Raw genomic sequence first — 17,976 nt, 5'->3', positions numbered from 1 at the left:
ATTATCCTCCACACAGGAGAGTACCGAAAAGCAAAAAGTCGGTCAGATTTCCGTGAGATTCATTGTATGACACTGATGACTTAGCTACCACGTAAGCATTTCATGCAGTGCCAAAATGGCAATTCAATTTGTTTAAGTTGTGTTTATCTGCTGATGTTATCCATCTTTGATATCTGGATGTAACAAGGTTTTTGGAAAAAAAACATCATCATTCAACATGGATACACGACAACTCGTCCCTTAGCAAACTCGTACTCGACCAACCTGTACCCTATTTTTACCAACTCGTTCTTCTACCAACTCGTACCTTAATAGGCTGTATCATAAATTCAATCAACCTTTTGTAGTTTATAATATTATTCTTTTAATGTTTTTTAACATGTCTTGTTTTGAATATGTGAACTCCAATCTCAAGTAATATTTTTAATGAATAAGTTACACCGGTTAACCTGGGGTCAGTCTGCATAAATGGCTTCATAGAACAATGGGTTCTTACTGTGACGTAATAGCATAAGCATTGTAACATAGGAATTGTACATGAAAGTGCTTGATTCCGAAAGTCGTCTATGCAGCATAAAAGTCTTTCATTGTGAAATAACGATTTCATCAGTGTTCTCCCTTGTTGGTAATTGAGAACATACGGAACATCTTCTCCAGCTTGAAAGATGCAAATTATGTGGAAAAAAGGTTTTTTGTACTGATTTTTGCATTGGACATGTGTTAATCAGGCATGGCTTTATATTATAGACACCTCACCTTAAAATCAGGGCATCCAAAATGTGATTATAAAATCATTTACAAATTACATTTCAAAGAATGATTATAAATAGTGCATTTGGTTAATCATCTCCAATTATAATCAGATGGTAGGTATATTAGTCTTAGTTTTAGTCTTAGATCATGCAGATGCATGATTTTTTTTTATTAGTTGTTATTTGCTTTGAACTAGCTGTCAGTAACTGCTAGTACTCTCAGATCTGTTCTTTGTGTCTTTTTTGTTGGAATAAATGGATTTATAAATACCCTGCCACGCCAGTCTGTTTTTGTAAGATGTTTTTCTGCTTTGTATTGATCCGATGAGTTAAGCCTTTTTCAACTGATTTTTATAGTTTGTTGTTATGTTGTGCTGGACACTACTGTCCCAGGTTAGGGGAGGGTTGAGCTCTCATAAACATGTTTAACCCCGTTACATTCTTTATGTGCCTGTCCCAAGTCAGGAGCTGTAGTTCAGTGGTTGTCGTTGGTACATGTCTGTCATATTTGTTTCTCATAAATTGTTTTGTTATAAATTGCACTGTTATTTTTATGCCCCACCTACAATAGTAGAAGGGGCATTATGTTTTCTGGTCTGTGCGTCCGTTCGTCCATCCGTCCGTCTGTCCCACTTCAGGTTAAAGTTTTTGGTCAAGGTAGTTTTTGATGAAGTTGAAGTCCAATCAACTTGAAACTTAGTACACATGTTGCCTTTGATATGATCTTTCTAATTTTAATGCCAAATTAGAGTTTTGACCCCAATTTCATGGTCCACTGAACATAAAAAATGAAAGTGTGAGTGGGGTATCCATGTACTATGGACACATTCTTGTTCTCATTTGAATTTTTTCTAATTTTTCATGTCAGGGCTTTTATAGCCAACTATTCCGTATGGGTTTTCTCATTGTCGAAGGTGGAATGGTTGCCCATAACTGCTTACATTTGAACTTTGGTGGATAGTTGTCTCATTGGCAATCATACCACATCTCCTTATTTTTATATAGATCATGTAGATTGGAAATTCTCACCTGTTTAAATACTGAAAATATTGACTGAAGATAGAAACTACTGTGGATTCATTATTATTCGTTGGATACCAATTTTCGTGGATTTCGTGGGTACAAGTGAACCACGAAATTAAATGTTCAACGAATGACATATTTTGTATAGGCTTGTACGCAGACTTTTGGTAAAACCACGAAATTAAATATCCACGAACATGCAAATTTTCCCTAATCCACGAAAATTGGTACCCACGAAAATAAATGAATCCACAGTAATATACAAATTAAGTACATTTCTAATTAACTTATAGGTGGCCATTATTGCCTTTTAGTACAGAAGGGGCGGATCCAAAACCTTTGTGACTGGGGGTGGGGTCACCATGAAAAATAAATACTCCAATCTCTTATCTTTCCTTTTTTTTTATCTATTCTCTTCTGTAAACGCATTCATACCTTTCAATAATTTATGTACATTTTTTTGTTTCAATTACCATATATGAATTTCATATATGGTAATTGAAACAAAAAAATGTACATAAAAATGCATATGTTATGAAGTAGACATTTTGGGCTTTGCTCATTGTTGAAGGCCATACGGTGACCTATAGTTGTTAATTTCTGTGTCATTTGGTCTCTTGTGGATAGTTGTCTCATTTGCAATCATCCTCTTATTTTATATTTGTAAGTCTTATAAAAATTACAAACACAATTTATTGGTTCAATATTTTGACAATGACCAATGGGAGGGTTCCATTGAAAGTAGGAGGAATAATATGGCATAAAGTTTAAAACTTAATCATTGTTCTTGTATGTTATTGAAAACATTGTTTTTGAATTAAACACACTTATAAAATATAAATGGTACATGTAGGACTGCCTAAGTCATTTTGCAGGAATGACCAGCAGCAAAATTGTTCTTGGATTTATCCTTGCATACTGTTTTCTACCTCCTTTGTTTCATTATGATTCAGTTTCAATCATCATTTTCTTGTAAATGTGAGTGTTTTGTTATAATATGTAGCTGCATTAGACATATCAATAGATAGCAACATTTTTGACACTAAAACATTTTCTTTTACCAAATTTTAGGTTTTAGGACACATTGGTAGTAAAAACAGTAAACAGAAAATACCATGAAATAAGCAGAAAAAAATTGTTTCTGGGGTTATAGGACTATCTCTGACCTTTATCTTTATTTGAGTAGATGTGATATGCTTGCCAATGAGACAACTACCCACATGAGTTCAAACGAGAAAAACTAATGGCCTAATTCAGTAATTTAGTAATTAAGTATATAAAGTTAGCTAATCCTTGTAATAGAAAAATTCAACAAGGACATGTCATAAAACTGTTCAGACTTTGTCAGCAATATTACCATGAAATACTGGTTTCAAAAATACTATTCTTTTGTGAACTAGTCAAATTTATGTAAAAAATGATGTATGGATATGATGCTTTTAGTGCATGATCAAGTCAAATTAATGGGGTCAAAGCATCATCAGTGTTTTGTTTCAAGTCTTTTTTAACCCCATATTAGTGTTGATGTTCCTTCATGAGTATGTAGCTTGTCAAATTATTTTTTCTTTTACAGTTGGAAAATGGTAAAATCTCTGTTTCAACAGGCTCTTGACTTTGTTGGTGATAACCAGAAAATATTTAAACTAGACAGCATAACAGGTAAGGCTGTTAAGGTTAATATTTGTTTATGCTGCGTGGTCAGTTTAGGTAAATATGTGCTAATCCTGTGGTCATACTTTTGAACAATTGAACACTGTTTATACTTCATTTGGAATGTTATTTTAATTAACCTGTGTTTATTCATATGAGGTAACAGAATCAAGAAAAAAAAGGAAGAAAAAAACCCAATAAAATTGTGAAAATTAAACAATAGCAAATTGAAAACAAAACAATAAAATGACAATTGTTCAGGATGCTAGGGAATTAGAAAATCATAGTAGTGAAGCCTTAATAAATAGAAATAAAAAGAACCAGATGTGCAGACTTGAGAATGTCTCAGCTTCAAAACAATCAATCATCCTGATAATAGATATTTTATTTGTTCTTACCTGAAATAAATCCCTCATATTACTGGCTTTGTTCCAGACCAACACACAGGGCCTGATTTTCAAAAGATATCCAACATGCAAGAAACTCCTAGCTATGGCCATTAGATATCATGACAGTATATTTCAGATACTTGTTATAAAGTTTTGAGCTATATAAAATATTAACTTACTGGTTTAGAATTTTTCATTAAGGTTTCTCATTAATAATTGTTTTGATGTTGTTTGTGAGATGCTTTGTTCTATTGAATTTTAGCACTTCCATGCCATGTTCAGGAGAAATTTTTACCATACCTGAGTGCACATGACCTGTACTTTTTATCAGAGCAGCAATCACATAATCTCAATGGTAAGTAGTACTCTGATGGTTATAAAATATTTTATCAGCTGGTAAATGATACATTGGCTTGGAATGTAAGTCAGAATCAAAATCAACAGGACATTTAACACTGGTATGTTAACTCTATGACTCTTTTATAGATTTACTTGTAGTAATGCAGTTCTATCTGAATAAAACTTCATGGGATATATTTCGATGTGACACCAACCAATAATTTAAAAAAAGATATCTAGAGTTCAATGATAGCTTAAGAGAAAGATTTATCAGCCACACAGACAAGGATTGCAGAAATCCTAAAATTTATGGTTTATTTCCATACATGTATAAGTATATGTTATTTTCCAGTGATAGTGATTTTACCTGTTTTTTTTTTAGTTGAAATGTTTTAAGTACCCCTGGACTTCTGTAAAATTTGTAATTTTCTTTACTAATTTCTAGAAATGATATTAACAACAATAGTTGATTAGCACTTAGTCTATGCAGGCTATTTGCGACTTTAGAATTAACAACTTGTTACTGTCTTTGTTCACAGTAAATGCTACTGTATTGGAACATACTAAAAATTGAGTACATGCTGTCACATTATATTTTTTAAGTATCAATCAGTCATTAAGAATATTTGATATTGTGTATATAAATTTTCATTTAATTGTAGCATTAATTTTAGACCAGATATGGAATCTTCATGTACAAAGAAGATGGTCCAGAGCACAGATTGTTATGAATATTTTCCATGAGGCAGGATTAAATGAGAATGCTAAGCTGGTCTATTTACAAAAATATTTTTTGGAGATTCTAAGTTATTGTTCAATCAACTTAAACACTGTTGGTAGGCATTTAAACTACATTTTCATTGTCAGTTAACTTTAAAACTGTTGGTAGGCATTTAAACTACACTGTTATTGTCAGTTAACATACACAATGTTGGTAGGCATTTAACCTACATGTATACTGTTATTGTCAGTTATGTTATTCACTGTTAGTAGGTATTTAAACTGCACTGTTATGGTCAGTTACTTAACACTGTAGATAGGCGTGATGCTGATGCTTTTCAGTGTATAGTACTACGTCCGTAACTATTTTACCTGTGTAGGTGTAACTGTATGTTACCTGGATTTACCTGGATTTACCTGGATTTGTACATCATTAAAAGTAAATGTTACCAATGATTCACTCAAGATCTTTATGAGATAATTTGACAAGAAAAGTTCACAGATGTAATGTCAGTATGATTTTTACCTTATTGTTGTTTTTTCAGATCCAATATCTCTATTCCACTGTCCTCTTCATAAGATGAATAGACCTTGGCCATCAGACGCAGTAGTGAAAGATCCTAATGACTTAACTTTACATAAGCAAGATTTAATGAAATACTCAAAATATGCTGAGACTTTAACTATTATTGGTACACAGTGTAGCTGGATATGTGGAAATATTCATATCTTGAATGCTTTAAAAAATGTAACTAAAATAGTGCAAATACAAGCTGTAAATGATAAATATTACGATAGTATCAAACATTTACTACACACCCTAATAAACCAAGGAAAGGTAACTCATGCTGTATTTTCAATGGTCAAATTGAATAGGGATAATTTAAGTGATTTAATGCAAATTTGTGCTGGCATACATTATGAAAATCGTAATGAAATTGCTGAAAAGACTAGAAGACAAAATGAACAGATAGAAAATGCCACTTTTGACAGTTTTGACAGATCAGAACATGAATTGGGCAAAGATCTGCCATCTACCTCATATAATATACCTGACGTTAACTTTGATACAAAAGAAACTGTTCAGATAGTAAATAAACCAGATTATTATCCAGAGCTGGATCAGTATTATGAGGACCTAGAGATAGGAATGGACAACACTTACAAACCTGATACCAGTAATGAAACTGATACCAGTTATGAAATTGATTTATTTGATGAAGCAGTTACACCAATACCTAGCAAAGATCCATCAATTTCAAGAGAATTTTATTGCCCAGATGGGTCATATATTTGTTTAAAAGGAGTTAAAACATTTGCTATGCTGAATACAAATTCACATTGTAAAGAAGATTTTGGAAATGTGTTGATTGAAGTTTTGCCACACTGGACATCTCTAACAAAATTTGCTATATTTGATACAGGTAAACTAGAATAAATAAAAAATAAGGAGTCATGGTATAATTGTCAATGAGACAGCTATTCACCAGAGAAAAAATGATGTAGATGTTTGAAATTATAGGATACCATACACCCTTTAACAATGCAAAATCCCTTATCACAAAGCAAGATATGAAAGGTGCTGACATAAATAAAAATGTAAAACAATTCAAACGAGGAAACCAACAGCCTGATGTTAAGTGATTTATGCACAAAACAATAAACGAAAAACAAATATGCTATACAGCAAGAAATGACAACTGAATTTCAGGCTCCTGACTGGGGACAGGCACAAATAGAATGTGGTGTGGGTAAACATGTTTGCTGGTGCCAAACCCTCCCAAAACCTGAGACAGCGGTGTAACACAAGTACATACTATAAAAATCAGTTGAAAAGGGCTTAACCCGTCCAACTGATACATACATAATCATCTTGGTCAAAAACATTTTTTATACGACTGCAAAATCGTATATTGGTATGACGTTGGCGTCATCGTCGTCATTGTCGTTGTCCGAAGACGCATTGGTTATCACACAAAAACTTTAGTTGAAGTGAATGAATCTCTATGAAATTTTACCATAAGGTTCAATACCACAAAAGGAAGGTTGGGATTGATTTTGGGGGTTATGGTACCAACACTGTTAAGGAATTAGGGGCCAAAAATAAGCATTTTTGTAACTTCCAGACAATAACTTGTGTGTTAGTTTATGGATCTCTGTGACATTGTACCACAAGGTTCCATATCACAAAGGGAATGCTGGGATTAATTTTTGGAGTAATTGCCTCAAAATTTTAGGAATTAGGGGCCAAAAAAGGGGCAAAAAAACAAGCATGTTTCTAGTTTCATGACAATAACTTGTGTGTAAGTGTATGGATCTTTCTGAAATTGTACTACAAGGTTCCATATCACAAAGGGAAAGCTGGAATTGAGTTTGGGGGTAATTGCCCAAAACGTTTAGGAATAAGGGGTCAAAAAGGGGCCAAAAATAAGCATTTTTCTAGTTTCCAGACAATAACTTGTGTTCAAGTGTATGGATCTCTCTGAAATTGTACTGAAAGGTACCATACCACAAAGGGAAGTCTGGGATTGATTTTGGGGGTAATTGCCTCAAAATTTTAGGAATTAAGGACCAAAAAGGGACAAAAAACAAGCATTTTTCTAGTTTCAGGACAATAACTTGTGTGTAAATGTATGGATCTTTATGAAGTTGTACTACAAGGTTCCATACTACAAAGGGAAAGCTGGGTTTGAGTTTGGGGGTAATTGCCCTAAACGTTTAGGACTTTGGGGCCAAAAATAAGCATTTTTCTAGTTTCTAGACAATAACTTGTGTGTAAGTGTATGGATCTCTCTGAAATTGTACTGCAAGGTACCATACCACAAGAGGAAGGCTGGGATTGAGTTTGGGGGTGATGAATCATAAGGGGGTTCAAAAAATTGGGGGGGGGGGGGGTTCCTTTTTTTTTCCCCCTTTTTTTCCTTTTTTTTTTTCTTTTAAAATTTTCCATTTTAAGTTGGTTATTTTTGATTTATATATAAAAGAAAATAATAATGATATGGTTTGATTTCATCAAAAATTGAAATATTGGGGTTCTTTCATATGCTGAATCTAACTGTGTATTTAGATTCTTAATTTTTGGTCCCGTTTTCAAATTGATCTACATTATGGTCGAAAGGGTCCAAAATTAAAGTTAGTTTAATTTTAACAAAAATTGAATTCTTAGGGTTCTTTGATATGCTGAATCTAACCGTGTATGTATTTAGATTTTGGATATTGGACCATAATAGGTAAATTAAAATTTTTTAAGTTCTTAGACCACATTCATTCTGTGTCAGAAACCTATGCTGTGTCAAATATTTAATCACAATCCAAATTCAGAGCTGTATCAAGCTTGAATGTTGTGTCCATACTTGCCCCAACTGTTCAGGGTTCGACCTCTGCGGTCGTATCAAGCTGCGCCTAGCGGAGCATTTTATATGCAGAATATCTTTTTGTGTAAAGCTCTTGCTCATATCTAAATATTAATGACAAGATATCTAAATGAGGCTATTTTGGCAGTTTTTGCTGTTTGCAAGAGGTTTGAAGCCCTTATGCCATTATGCAAGACAAATTCAGCATATAAATACTGATTTCCAACAGAATAATGTCTTATGAACATCTTAAAGATGTTATTTGGTAGATTTATAATACGAATAATGTATTTTTTTATTTTCTAATTGAAAGGTCCTAATAAGTGGCCTTATCATACCTTTCCACTCATGAATGAATCTAGATTCATAAATAGCTCATTTTTCATTGATTTGTTTTTTTTAATTATATTTTAATTTAGATTTCACTCATTGGTTGTCCTATATCTTGTTCCACTCTATTCTGCAATGCAAAGTACCAAAAGACCTCAGTTAGGACTGCTATAATTTTATACAAATATATCAAGCTTACAAGGGGTATTTGCCAAAAATACCGGTTGAGAGTTTCAATTTTCCAGAGCCGTTAGGCGAGGGAAATTTGTTTACCTTGAAACTGGTATTTTTGGCAAATACCACTTGTAAGCATGATATAATTGTTTAATTCCACCGAATGTTCTTTGTATCCATCTTCACCTCAGAAATGTTATTGCAATCAGGTAGTTTCCACTTGACTGTATAATTTTTCTGCAGCTGTGCTATTTGCGCAGTCAAATTGCATTGGCCGTATAATCATTTCTGATAATTGTTTATGCATAGTCAGTGACTGTATATATATCTCCGACGTTGACAATGCGTTTCCGTTGAATTTTATTTATGACGTCATTAAAAGTACAGGTTTGTTGAATTTTTACGTCATTCGCTACAAATTCAATAATGATGTTTTTTTCCTAAATATTTCATTTGGAACAGTTGTAGGAGTTGCATGTATAAGGATTAACCCTAAATTTGTCCTATTAGAATAAAAATAAAACCATTGGGTTATTTTTAGACATGGTATTCCCCATCTGCCATGGTATTTGCTAGCAAATACCCCGGCACATGGAATTCCCTAATGACAAATACACCGACAGAGAAAAAAAAATCTCAATACATAGAAATTGGTGAAAAATACCATGTCTCTCATCCAATCAAAATACAGCATTATGACATAAGGTGGAATTAAAATATATATTTATACTAAATGATATTGTGTCTCTAATTTTATCACTTGTTTTTATGCATTAAATACAGATGCCGAGTCAGAGGAGATGGTAAATCATATTGTGAAGAAACTTGAGGACCATCAGTTGACACATTTAGTTATAGACGATGCTAACCTTCACCAGACATTCTTTGAAAGATTACTTAATACATTCAGAACTCATTATAGGTATAGCAGCTAGCTTGGTTTAAGTTGTCTTAGTAATTTCTCTTTTTACTTTGATAGTTAATCACCATTTTTACTAACTTTTTATATGAGAACATGTTTAGAATAGTTTTCCTATTTAGCTCATCTAGATCAGTGTACAAATTAAGAATCTAGGATTTTTTGTAGCCTAAATGGCTACTTAAGATAAGAATCTAAATTCAACTGTAAAGCGGTATAGTTATAATAGAAAAACAAAGGATATGGGGTATCCATCCATGACACAAAATCAGTACATGCACAACAAAAAACACACAGAAAGCAACTATATATTGAAATCCTCAATTGACCCATATGAATGATATACATAAAAAATCAACTGCACCAACCATAGATTTGAATATAAACTACAAACTAACATTTTAAAAAAGGCAATACTATAAAAGCTTTCTGAAATTCATTTAACAATATAACCTATTGGAAAAGAAAAACTGTGTTAGTTTTTTAGGTCATTATTGAACCAGTCATGATTAATTCATTACATATGTAAAATAATTCTTTGATTTTTTCAGAATTTCCAACACAAAAAATATGTCACATAGACCATTAGAATTACTTGATTTCCAAGCATGCCTAAAGTCTCTTTCTGCAGGTGATCCTGTACCTTTTGAAGGTATGTTTATTGATCTGGGACAAATATTGTGCAATGTATTTGTTATTGTTTCTTGTTTTTTGGGTAAAGATTGCATGAAATGCAATCAAAACCCTATGGTACTGACTTGATATTTAAATCTTCCAAGGTTTATCACTACCTTTGATGGTTCAAATAAAAATAGTGCAGTGAATTGATCATTCTTTAGATCTTATCCAGCCAATGTCAAGCAATTTATTAATGATATGATATAATTAGATATTCAAGTTACAATATGATGTGTATTTGAATTACCATACTTGTCAAGAAAACTTTATTGAAAATTACATAAGTAATGCATGGTGTATGAATCTGTTATAAAAATAAGCTCAACTACAATGTACAATCATGAACAACGGAAGATAACTCCAGCTCAAATTTATAATTTGACTAACTAATTACAATTCAATGTTTTATTTTAATTTCACAAAATTGGAAAATGGAAGCAATCTTCACCCTTTCAGTGCTCACAAGCACTTTGATTGATATCATTTTGTTCACTCTGAATTTGACATGCACTTGACAACTTTAAATCCTGTAATTTTTCAACACATTGTCATAAATGTAAGAAAATTTGTCTTCTTCATGTCTATTAATTATGTAATTTAAAAAGGCCAGGTTTTTTAATTCGTTTGTAACAATTAGATTTATGATGGTATGATGTCGTCATCGTCTGCGTCGTCGTCCGAAGACACATTGGTTTCTGGACAATAACTTTAGTTTAAGTAAATGGATCTCTATGAAATTTTTTAAGAAGGTTTAATACCACAAAAGGAAGGTTGGGATTGATTTTAGGGATGATGGTCCCAACCGTTTAAGAATTAGGGGCCCAAAAGGGGCCCAAAACAAGCATTTTTCTAGTTTCAGGATAATAACTTGTGTATAAGTATTTCGATTGCTCTGAAATTGTACCACAATGTTTGATACCACAAGTAGAAGGTTGGGATTCATCTTAGGGGTTATGGGGCCAACAGTTTAGGAATTAAGGGCCAAAAAGTGGCCAAAAACAAGCATTTTTCTAGTTTCCAGACAATAACTTGTGTGTTAGTGTATGGATCTCTCTGACATTGTAACACAAGGTTCCATATCACAAAGGGAAGTCTAGGATTGAGTTTGGGGTTAATTGCCAAAAACATGTAGGAATTAGGGGCCAAAAAGGGCCAAAAAGAAGCATTTTTCTAGTTTCCAGACAATAACTTGTGTTCAAGTGTATGGATCTCTCTAAAATTGTACTCCAAGGTTCCATACTACAAAGGAAAGGCTGGGATTGAGTAATGGGGTTATTGCTCCAAGGAGGGTTTCAAAAAGTTGGGGGGGGGGGGGGATTTTTTTTCCAATTTTTTTAGGGGATTCATATTTTTTTTCTGAAAATTTTTCATATTTCAAATTTTTGAAAATTTTCAAGAAGAAATTTTCCATTGCACAGTATTGCACAATAGATTTGAAAGATCTTTGACCACATTTATTTTGTGTCAGAAACCTATATTATGTCAAAAATTTGATCACAATCCAAATTCAGACAGTATCAAGCTTGAATATTGTGTCCAAATTTGCCCCAACTGTTCAGGTTTGACCTCTGCGGTCGTATCAGGCTGCGCTCAGCGAAGCATTTTATTTTTATTTGAAAAGGTATGGTCCGTTGGTTTAAAAATAATGGGAGAAGAAAAAAAGATAGTATAAAACTTAAAATTGAATAACTTTACTGTTTATTTCAAATTTATTAACATGTCTTTGTTCATTTTTGTTACCTCAACTTACTGTCTTTCTCATTTGACGCATCTATGTTGACCATACCAATTGTCAATTTGTTCTTTTCCATAATATGCATGAAATATTTGCCACTGGAGGTTAAGCAAGCAACAATAAGTCAATTTGTCCATCCACTAGTGTATCCCATGAAATTTTCATAGCATTTTTCTCAGGAACTAACAGATTCCTGAAATTTGATATCAAAATGTTTAATCATCCGTTACTCATCAACTTCCTGTTAACTCAATACTTATATATTCTTATGCTTATGTGAGCATGCTTTACAGTTTACAGTCTCGTTAGCTTTCAGATCCATTGCTTATCAAAGTCCTATTTACAAAATACTTAATCGCAGTCCAACTCGTCTATACTATTAACAATACACATTTGACCTCAGAAGAATGATTTCTGTTGTCTGTATGCAATTTCCTCATATAACAGGGCAATGCTATTCTAAACTTTGGATGGGTGATAGCTGCCTTTGATAATCTGCCTGAAGAACTATAGGACACTATCAGTCCAAATTAAATGCAGAGCAATAAATTTAAAAAAAATACCAGCTGATATGAAAACATTCTTTTCTGAAACAATCCTGTGGGGATTTTTGCAGGAAAAAGTTGTAGCTAGTCTTTAATCCTGCTTTAGAAGACAGCAAAAACTTAACTCTTGAAGCAGAATATACTTAATCTCAAGTTATTTTTTCATATTTAGGACCCATTTGTGGAATACAGAGATTAGATCTGAGTATGACAACCATTCTAGATTCTGGATTTTCCCTGCTGTTGGAACATTTGAAGAATGATACAGCTCTTAAACACCTTAAATTAAATGGATGTTTCTTAAGAGAAGACCAAGTCCTGAAACTTTTATCAATCTTGTCAGGTAAGTTGTGATATCCTCAGTTTTGGTGTGACAACTTTTTCACATGGTATTAAGTTTTCTGCCCACTTTAAAAAATAAAGAAAAAACTGCATGTGCCACCATTTTTCAAGGGGTTTTGAAGGGGGAATTAAGCAACATAAAAATGGAAATAAATAGAAAAATTAAATTGAAAATTAAAAATTTCAGTGAAAAATAAGACCAAATAAAGCCCCTATGACAACTGTCCTGGAAAATGGAGAAATACGATAAATGAATATGCAAAAGTAATGAAAAGGACTGATACTTAATCATTTGTATTGCAATTTTTGGGATACCCTATGCATTCCTCTCTGTATTTTTTCTTGCAAAATAATTTGAATTATTCGACATTTACATTTTCAAAGAGTTAAAACGAGTTCTTTTTAGAAACATCAAGTGGATTTGTAGAAGTGATGAGAGAAGCACTAAGGAAGTCACTGATATTCAGATCAAGTGACATTTGGAACACATGTCTGCTGAGAATGTTCTAATTGATTATGATTTTTAATTTATTTTATTATCGAACATTATTTTCCAAAACACAATTGACAAGGCAAAAATTCCTGAAGTATCTTGGTGTCAGCTTTTGTTCACAACTTAGTAGTATTTAGCAAGGATTTATGAGTTAGTTGCGAAAAAATGTCTAATTTTTGGGACACTAATCCAAAAAATTCAGTAATTAATTGACTCATGCAAATCATTGTAATATTTCATGAAATTTCACGATCAATTTGAATATGGCATCATTGACCCTTTCAAATTTCTATCACCTGGTAAAACACAGGTACAAGTAGGCTTCTTTTGTTAACTAAGTCATCATAAAAATACCGTATCGTACCATCAGTTCCATTTCTATAAAAAAAAAAAAGGCTTCAAAATATAATATATGTATATTTATTCTTTATTTTACTTATCTTGTTTTATAGAAAAATGTCAGCTAGAAACTTTGGGATTAAGTGGAAATAAAGTGAGGGAGGATGAAGTAGAGTCAGAGCTGATCAAATTTATGGCAAATAACAAAAGATTACAGACATTAATTCTAAACTACAGTCGTCTTAGATGTCAATTTGGTAAGCAAAGACTAACAGTTAGTCAGAATTCATAATTATACAGCAGGTCAATGTTTCCTATTTCCTTGCCTAATCACCAATCTTTGCTTTCCTCTTGAAGTTCTTTTTATTCTTTCATAGGAGCCTCAGTGGCTGAGTGGTTTATATAGCTCATCTATAGTAATCTCTGAGGCGTCGAAATGTGTTTGACTGATCTGAGTTGACAAGGAAGGCCAGTTTTCAGGATTAAGATCGATAGTTCTGTCCAGGTACTCTGGCTTCCTTTACCAATAAAAACTGGCTGTCTTGATATGGACAAAGTAACTGCATGTGGCATTAAAAGCCAACACACAAACATTCATTTCTACTTTGAGTCTTACTTAATTTGATTTTTTCCCCTTCTTTTTCAAGTCTCATCACTTCTGTCAGCCTTAGGAAGAGAGGACACTCCTCCCTGTGTTTCTGAAGAAATTCAACCTCTGTAATGTAGAAGTTTTTCAGTTCAGTGTGATAATATTGTTCTAATAACAAAGTATGTAGAGTGTTTTATCTAATAATCACTAAATTACTAAAGATAATTTTTGTTTTGAATGTTTTCTTAATAACCTGTGCAAATTAAACATAATTTAATAGAGAGTGTAAAAGTTTGTTGTCTGAAACTTTTGAGGATTTAAGAAAAAATAGTTTTGAATTGTTTAACCTTAATAAAGTTAAATGTATGACATAAATTCTTAGTCATTATATATTGAACATAGCTTCTTTTAGTGTAGGTCAGCATTTAGTCACAAACAGGTCACAGTGACCTATTTTATTCATCAAAAGTAGGTCTCACTGACCTACATTTCTACTTATTTGACTTAAGTAAAGTTTTACTTTTAAGTTCATCTTAGTCACTGTACATATGGTAATAAGATATGTATCCATGAAGTGTGGTTCAATTTTAACCTGGTTTTTGAAACAGATTATTGATTGGGGCTTGTACATTGATTGACAGGTGGGCTGTTTCTTTGTGATAACTTTAGAACAGTTCAATTTATTCTTTTGAATTTTAATGTTGTTAAAGATGAGAAAATTTAGTTGAAGAGTAATTTTGACAATTCACTTTTACCATTCAGGAGTTCAAACAGGAGCAACTTCAACAAGACTCATGAATTTTCCAGAAAAATATGTTTAATTTCACTGATTTATGTTAATTAGGCAAAATTAAGCAAAACATGGTTAGAAATTCTTCTCCTCTTAAACCTTTTAATGGTAATCTTAATGGGACTTTGGTTGGGTGGTCCTTGGATTGTTGTTCGAAAAGTGTGTTTATTTTTGTATTTTAAAATCTGTCATCCAAAATTAAGAAATAAATTATTGAAAAAAATTCAACACAAGAATGTAGTTTGAAATTATATTTTCATCTTTTAATATACATTTTTAATTTCAGTTGACAGTGATATTTTTATGGAAACAGTTTTGACACATCCGAGCTTAAGAGAATTATCTGTAAAGAATAATCACTTAAGTAAGTATTTTAAAATTATGGCAATGGGTATTGCATCAGTTTGTTTTAGTTTTAACTTTAGAATGTAAAAACGTGAAATTCAAAAAGGAAATTATATGTTATAGTTATATTGTTATTTGTTTAGGTTAGATGTTTAATAGATACAGACCTACCAACTTTCCCACTTTATGGGTGATATCCCCCATGAGAGATGTTGACATGATCCTTAAAATACTCAATTGTTTAGACAAAATACTTTGAAAAAGGCACTTAGAGGAGGAAAAGCTACATTTAAACACATGTATTCTCATTCAAAACAATAGATCTTCTAATTAAGTACACTAATGACAAAGATAGGTAAACATGAGGTCTGCTTTAAATGCCCCATGGAGATTTTGAAAAGTTGGCAGGTATGTAGATAATATTACATGACAGAATTGTCTTTAACTTTGATATAGTAAGACAGACTAAGTGTATCCAATACTGTATGGGACAAACATATTATGGTTCATCATATTCCTCTGTGAGACAAAAACATATTATGGTTCATCATATTCCTCTGTGAGACAAAAACATATTATGGTTCATCATATTCCTCTGTGAGACAAAAACATATTATGGTTCATCATATTCCTCTGTGAGACAAAAACATATTATGGTTCATCATATTCCTCTGTGAGACAAAAACATATTATGGTTCATCATATTCCTCTGTGAGACAAAAACATATTATGGTTCATCATATTCCTCTGTGAGACAAAAACATATTATAGTTCATCATATTCCTCTGTGAGACAAAAACATATTATGGTTCATCATATTCCCCAGTGAGATAACATATTCCAAAACAATCTAAACACTAAAAGCCATTAAAGACATCTAGAGCTCAACCCAAGGGTCTGGAAACGGTCATATTTGCCAGTCATGACCTAAGCTGAAAGCTATTTGTCCTAAACGACAGATTGGGATTTAGGACAAATTTAATTTTTTTACAGAAATAATTTCAGTCATTTCATTTAGATCGGGTTTCTTAATCGCCATTTTGCACATGGTTTTGTTTTGTAATCCCTTTCCTGTAATAAAACTGCCACTACAGTATAGTACGATAATCCTGAGGGCCCTCCTAATAACTATATTAATGCCGGAGCCTCAATCTATTGTTTTTACACGAAGAGACAACTTACATCAACTGCAACCATATTTATATTCAATTAATAAAACATACAAGGAACAGAAGCTGATATCTTTAAAGGGAGGTAAATCCTTACAGGTGAATAGAGACTGAAAATCACCAGATTGAATTGTGAAGTATTAGATTGATATTTTACAAATAAATATAAATTGGTTATTGTTGTTTTTTTTCATTTTATTTATAAACTAATGACGTCAGATGCCTTAATAATTGGCTTTGAATATTTACAGAAGAAACTGTATGTAGACTTTTGAAGAGGGTGTGTTGTGCCAAGAATCCTTGTTACCTTCGTAGTCTGAATATTGGGTATGTATTTATTAATTTTTTTATTTGAATTTTTCATCTTTAAACTCTGCTTTAACATCCAGATAAGTTATCCTGAACTATTAAATATTCTATTTTCAAAATCATCAAATGAGCCTAAACTGATAATAGAAATACTCAATATATTTTTTTTTTATGCTTAAAAGACATTCATTTTTTTAAAATTTTGTCAGATGATCCCCAATTGCATTCAGTATGGCCACCACAACTGAACATTGTTGTGGTTTTCTTCTTCTTTTTTTTTATTTATTAGAACCATATTGGAACAAAAGTTTTCTGCTCTAAATTCTCTAGGCCTTTGAGCTAATTTTTGATTAATTTTCTTTGGTTTAAAACTGTGTTGTGCTGATCTATCATCAGTACTTTATTTGTGTCATAGTGGTAAATCAGTTACAGTAATCTTTGTCTCTGCAATCAGTATTGAAATCTAAATTTTTAATGTTGTGGTTCCTATGTTCCTATGTTCCTAGTATCAGGTGACCTGGTACTGTTTTAAAAATTTTGGTTAGTATAAATGATCAAACTTTTAATATATATAGCTAAAATATTGAATTGACTATAATAAATGAAACGTATCAATGTCTTTTTCCAGATATAACTGGGTAAAAGGAGCTGAATTAGTTGAGACAGCACAAGAAATAATAGCATTTAGAAAATCTCATCAAATGTTTGGACCAGTACTAGACTTTTTGTGTCTGAGTGGCAACCGTTTACATCTGTCTGATAGCTCTCAGAGCAGATTGTGGAACGTGTTTGATGGTTTAGTCAAGGACTTGGAAGTAGATAGGATAGATTATAACAGACCATTTGATGAACATCTTGCCCAGATGTAAAATGTATAATTGTATTGTGATTTATAATGGATATTTTGATAATGAAAGCAATATTTATTAAAATGTTATTATTTTCTGTTCTTGTTTCTCAACATAACTGCAATTACTTTAAACTGAAAAGTTG

General features: G+C 32.2%; 1 protein-coding gene and 1 long non-coding RNA gene across 3 annotated transcripts in view; one reads left to right on the top strand and one right to left on the bottom strand.

Annotated features, from left to right (window-relative positions):
• LOC127727649 (uncharacterized) overlaps positions 1-11,938 on the bottom strand; it is a 34,717-nt gene extending 22,779 nt beyond the window's left edge. The window contains exon 1 of the long non-coding RNA XR_007993861.1: positions 11,894-11,938. This is a non-coding gene — a long non-coding RNA (uncharacterized LOC127727649). The remainder of the gene's footprint in view (positions 1-11,893) is intronic.
• LOC127727211 (uncharacterized) lies at positions 3-17,928 on the top strand. Of its 2 annotated transcripts, XM_052234688.1 has the most exons (12): positions 5-91; positions 3,349-3,434; positions 4,077-4,169; positions 4,816-4,989; positions 5,419-6,297; positions 9,514-9,652; positions 10,201-10,301; positions 12,780-12,950; positions 13,895-14,038; positions 15,447-15,524; positions 16,926-17,001; positions 17,612-17,928. In XM_052234688.1, exons 2-12 carry the CDS (start codon positions 3,356-3,358, stop codon positions 17,850-17,852), a joined length of 2,175 nt encoding a protein of 724 aa, XP_052090648.1. In that variant the 5' UTR covers positions 5-91; positions 3,349-3,355; the 3' UTR covers positions 17,853-17,928. The 2 variants fall into 2 exon arrangements, with proteins under 2 accessions (XP_052090656.1, XP_052090648.1); XM_052234696.1 differs by lacking the exons at positions 16,926-17,001; positions 17,612-17,928 and adding an exon at positions 14,429-14,498 and having other exon boundaries at positions 3-91.
• Positions 17,929-17,976: the final 48 nt, after the last annotated feature.

This window comes from Mytilus californianus, unplaced genomic scaffold (assembly GCF_021869535.1).
Source record: "Mytilus californianus isolate M0D057914Y unplaced genomic scaffold, xbMytCali1.0.p SCAF_1, whole genome shotgun sequence".
Classification (NCBI taxonomy): Eukaryota; Metazoa; Mollusca; class Bivalvia; order Mytilida; family Mytilidae; genus Mytilus; species Mytilus californianus.
Note: the sequence above shows the minus strand (reverse complement) of the source record. Positions and strands in the feature narration are given on the sequence as shown.

Coding starts and splice junctions, on each gene's coding strand:
- LOC127727211 (XM_052234688.1), top strand. CDS start 3,356: ATGGTAAAATCTCTGTTTCAACAGGCTCTTGACTTTGTTGGTGATAAC. Junction 10,302..12,779: donor TGATCCTGTACCTTTTGAAG/GTATGTTTATTG, acceptor TTTCATATTTAG/GACCCATTTGTGGAATACAG. Junction 15,525..16,925: donor TGTAAAGAATAATCACTTAA/GTAAGTATTTTA, acceptor GAATATTTACAG/AAGAAACTGTATGTAGACTT.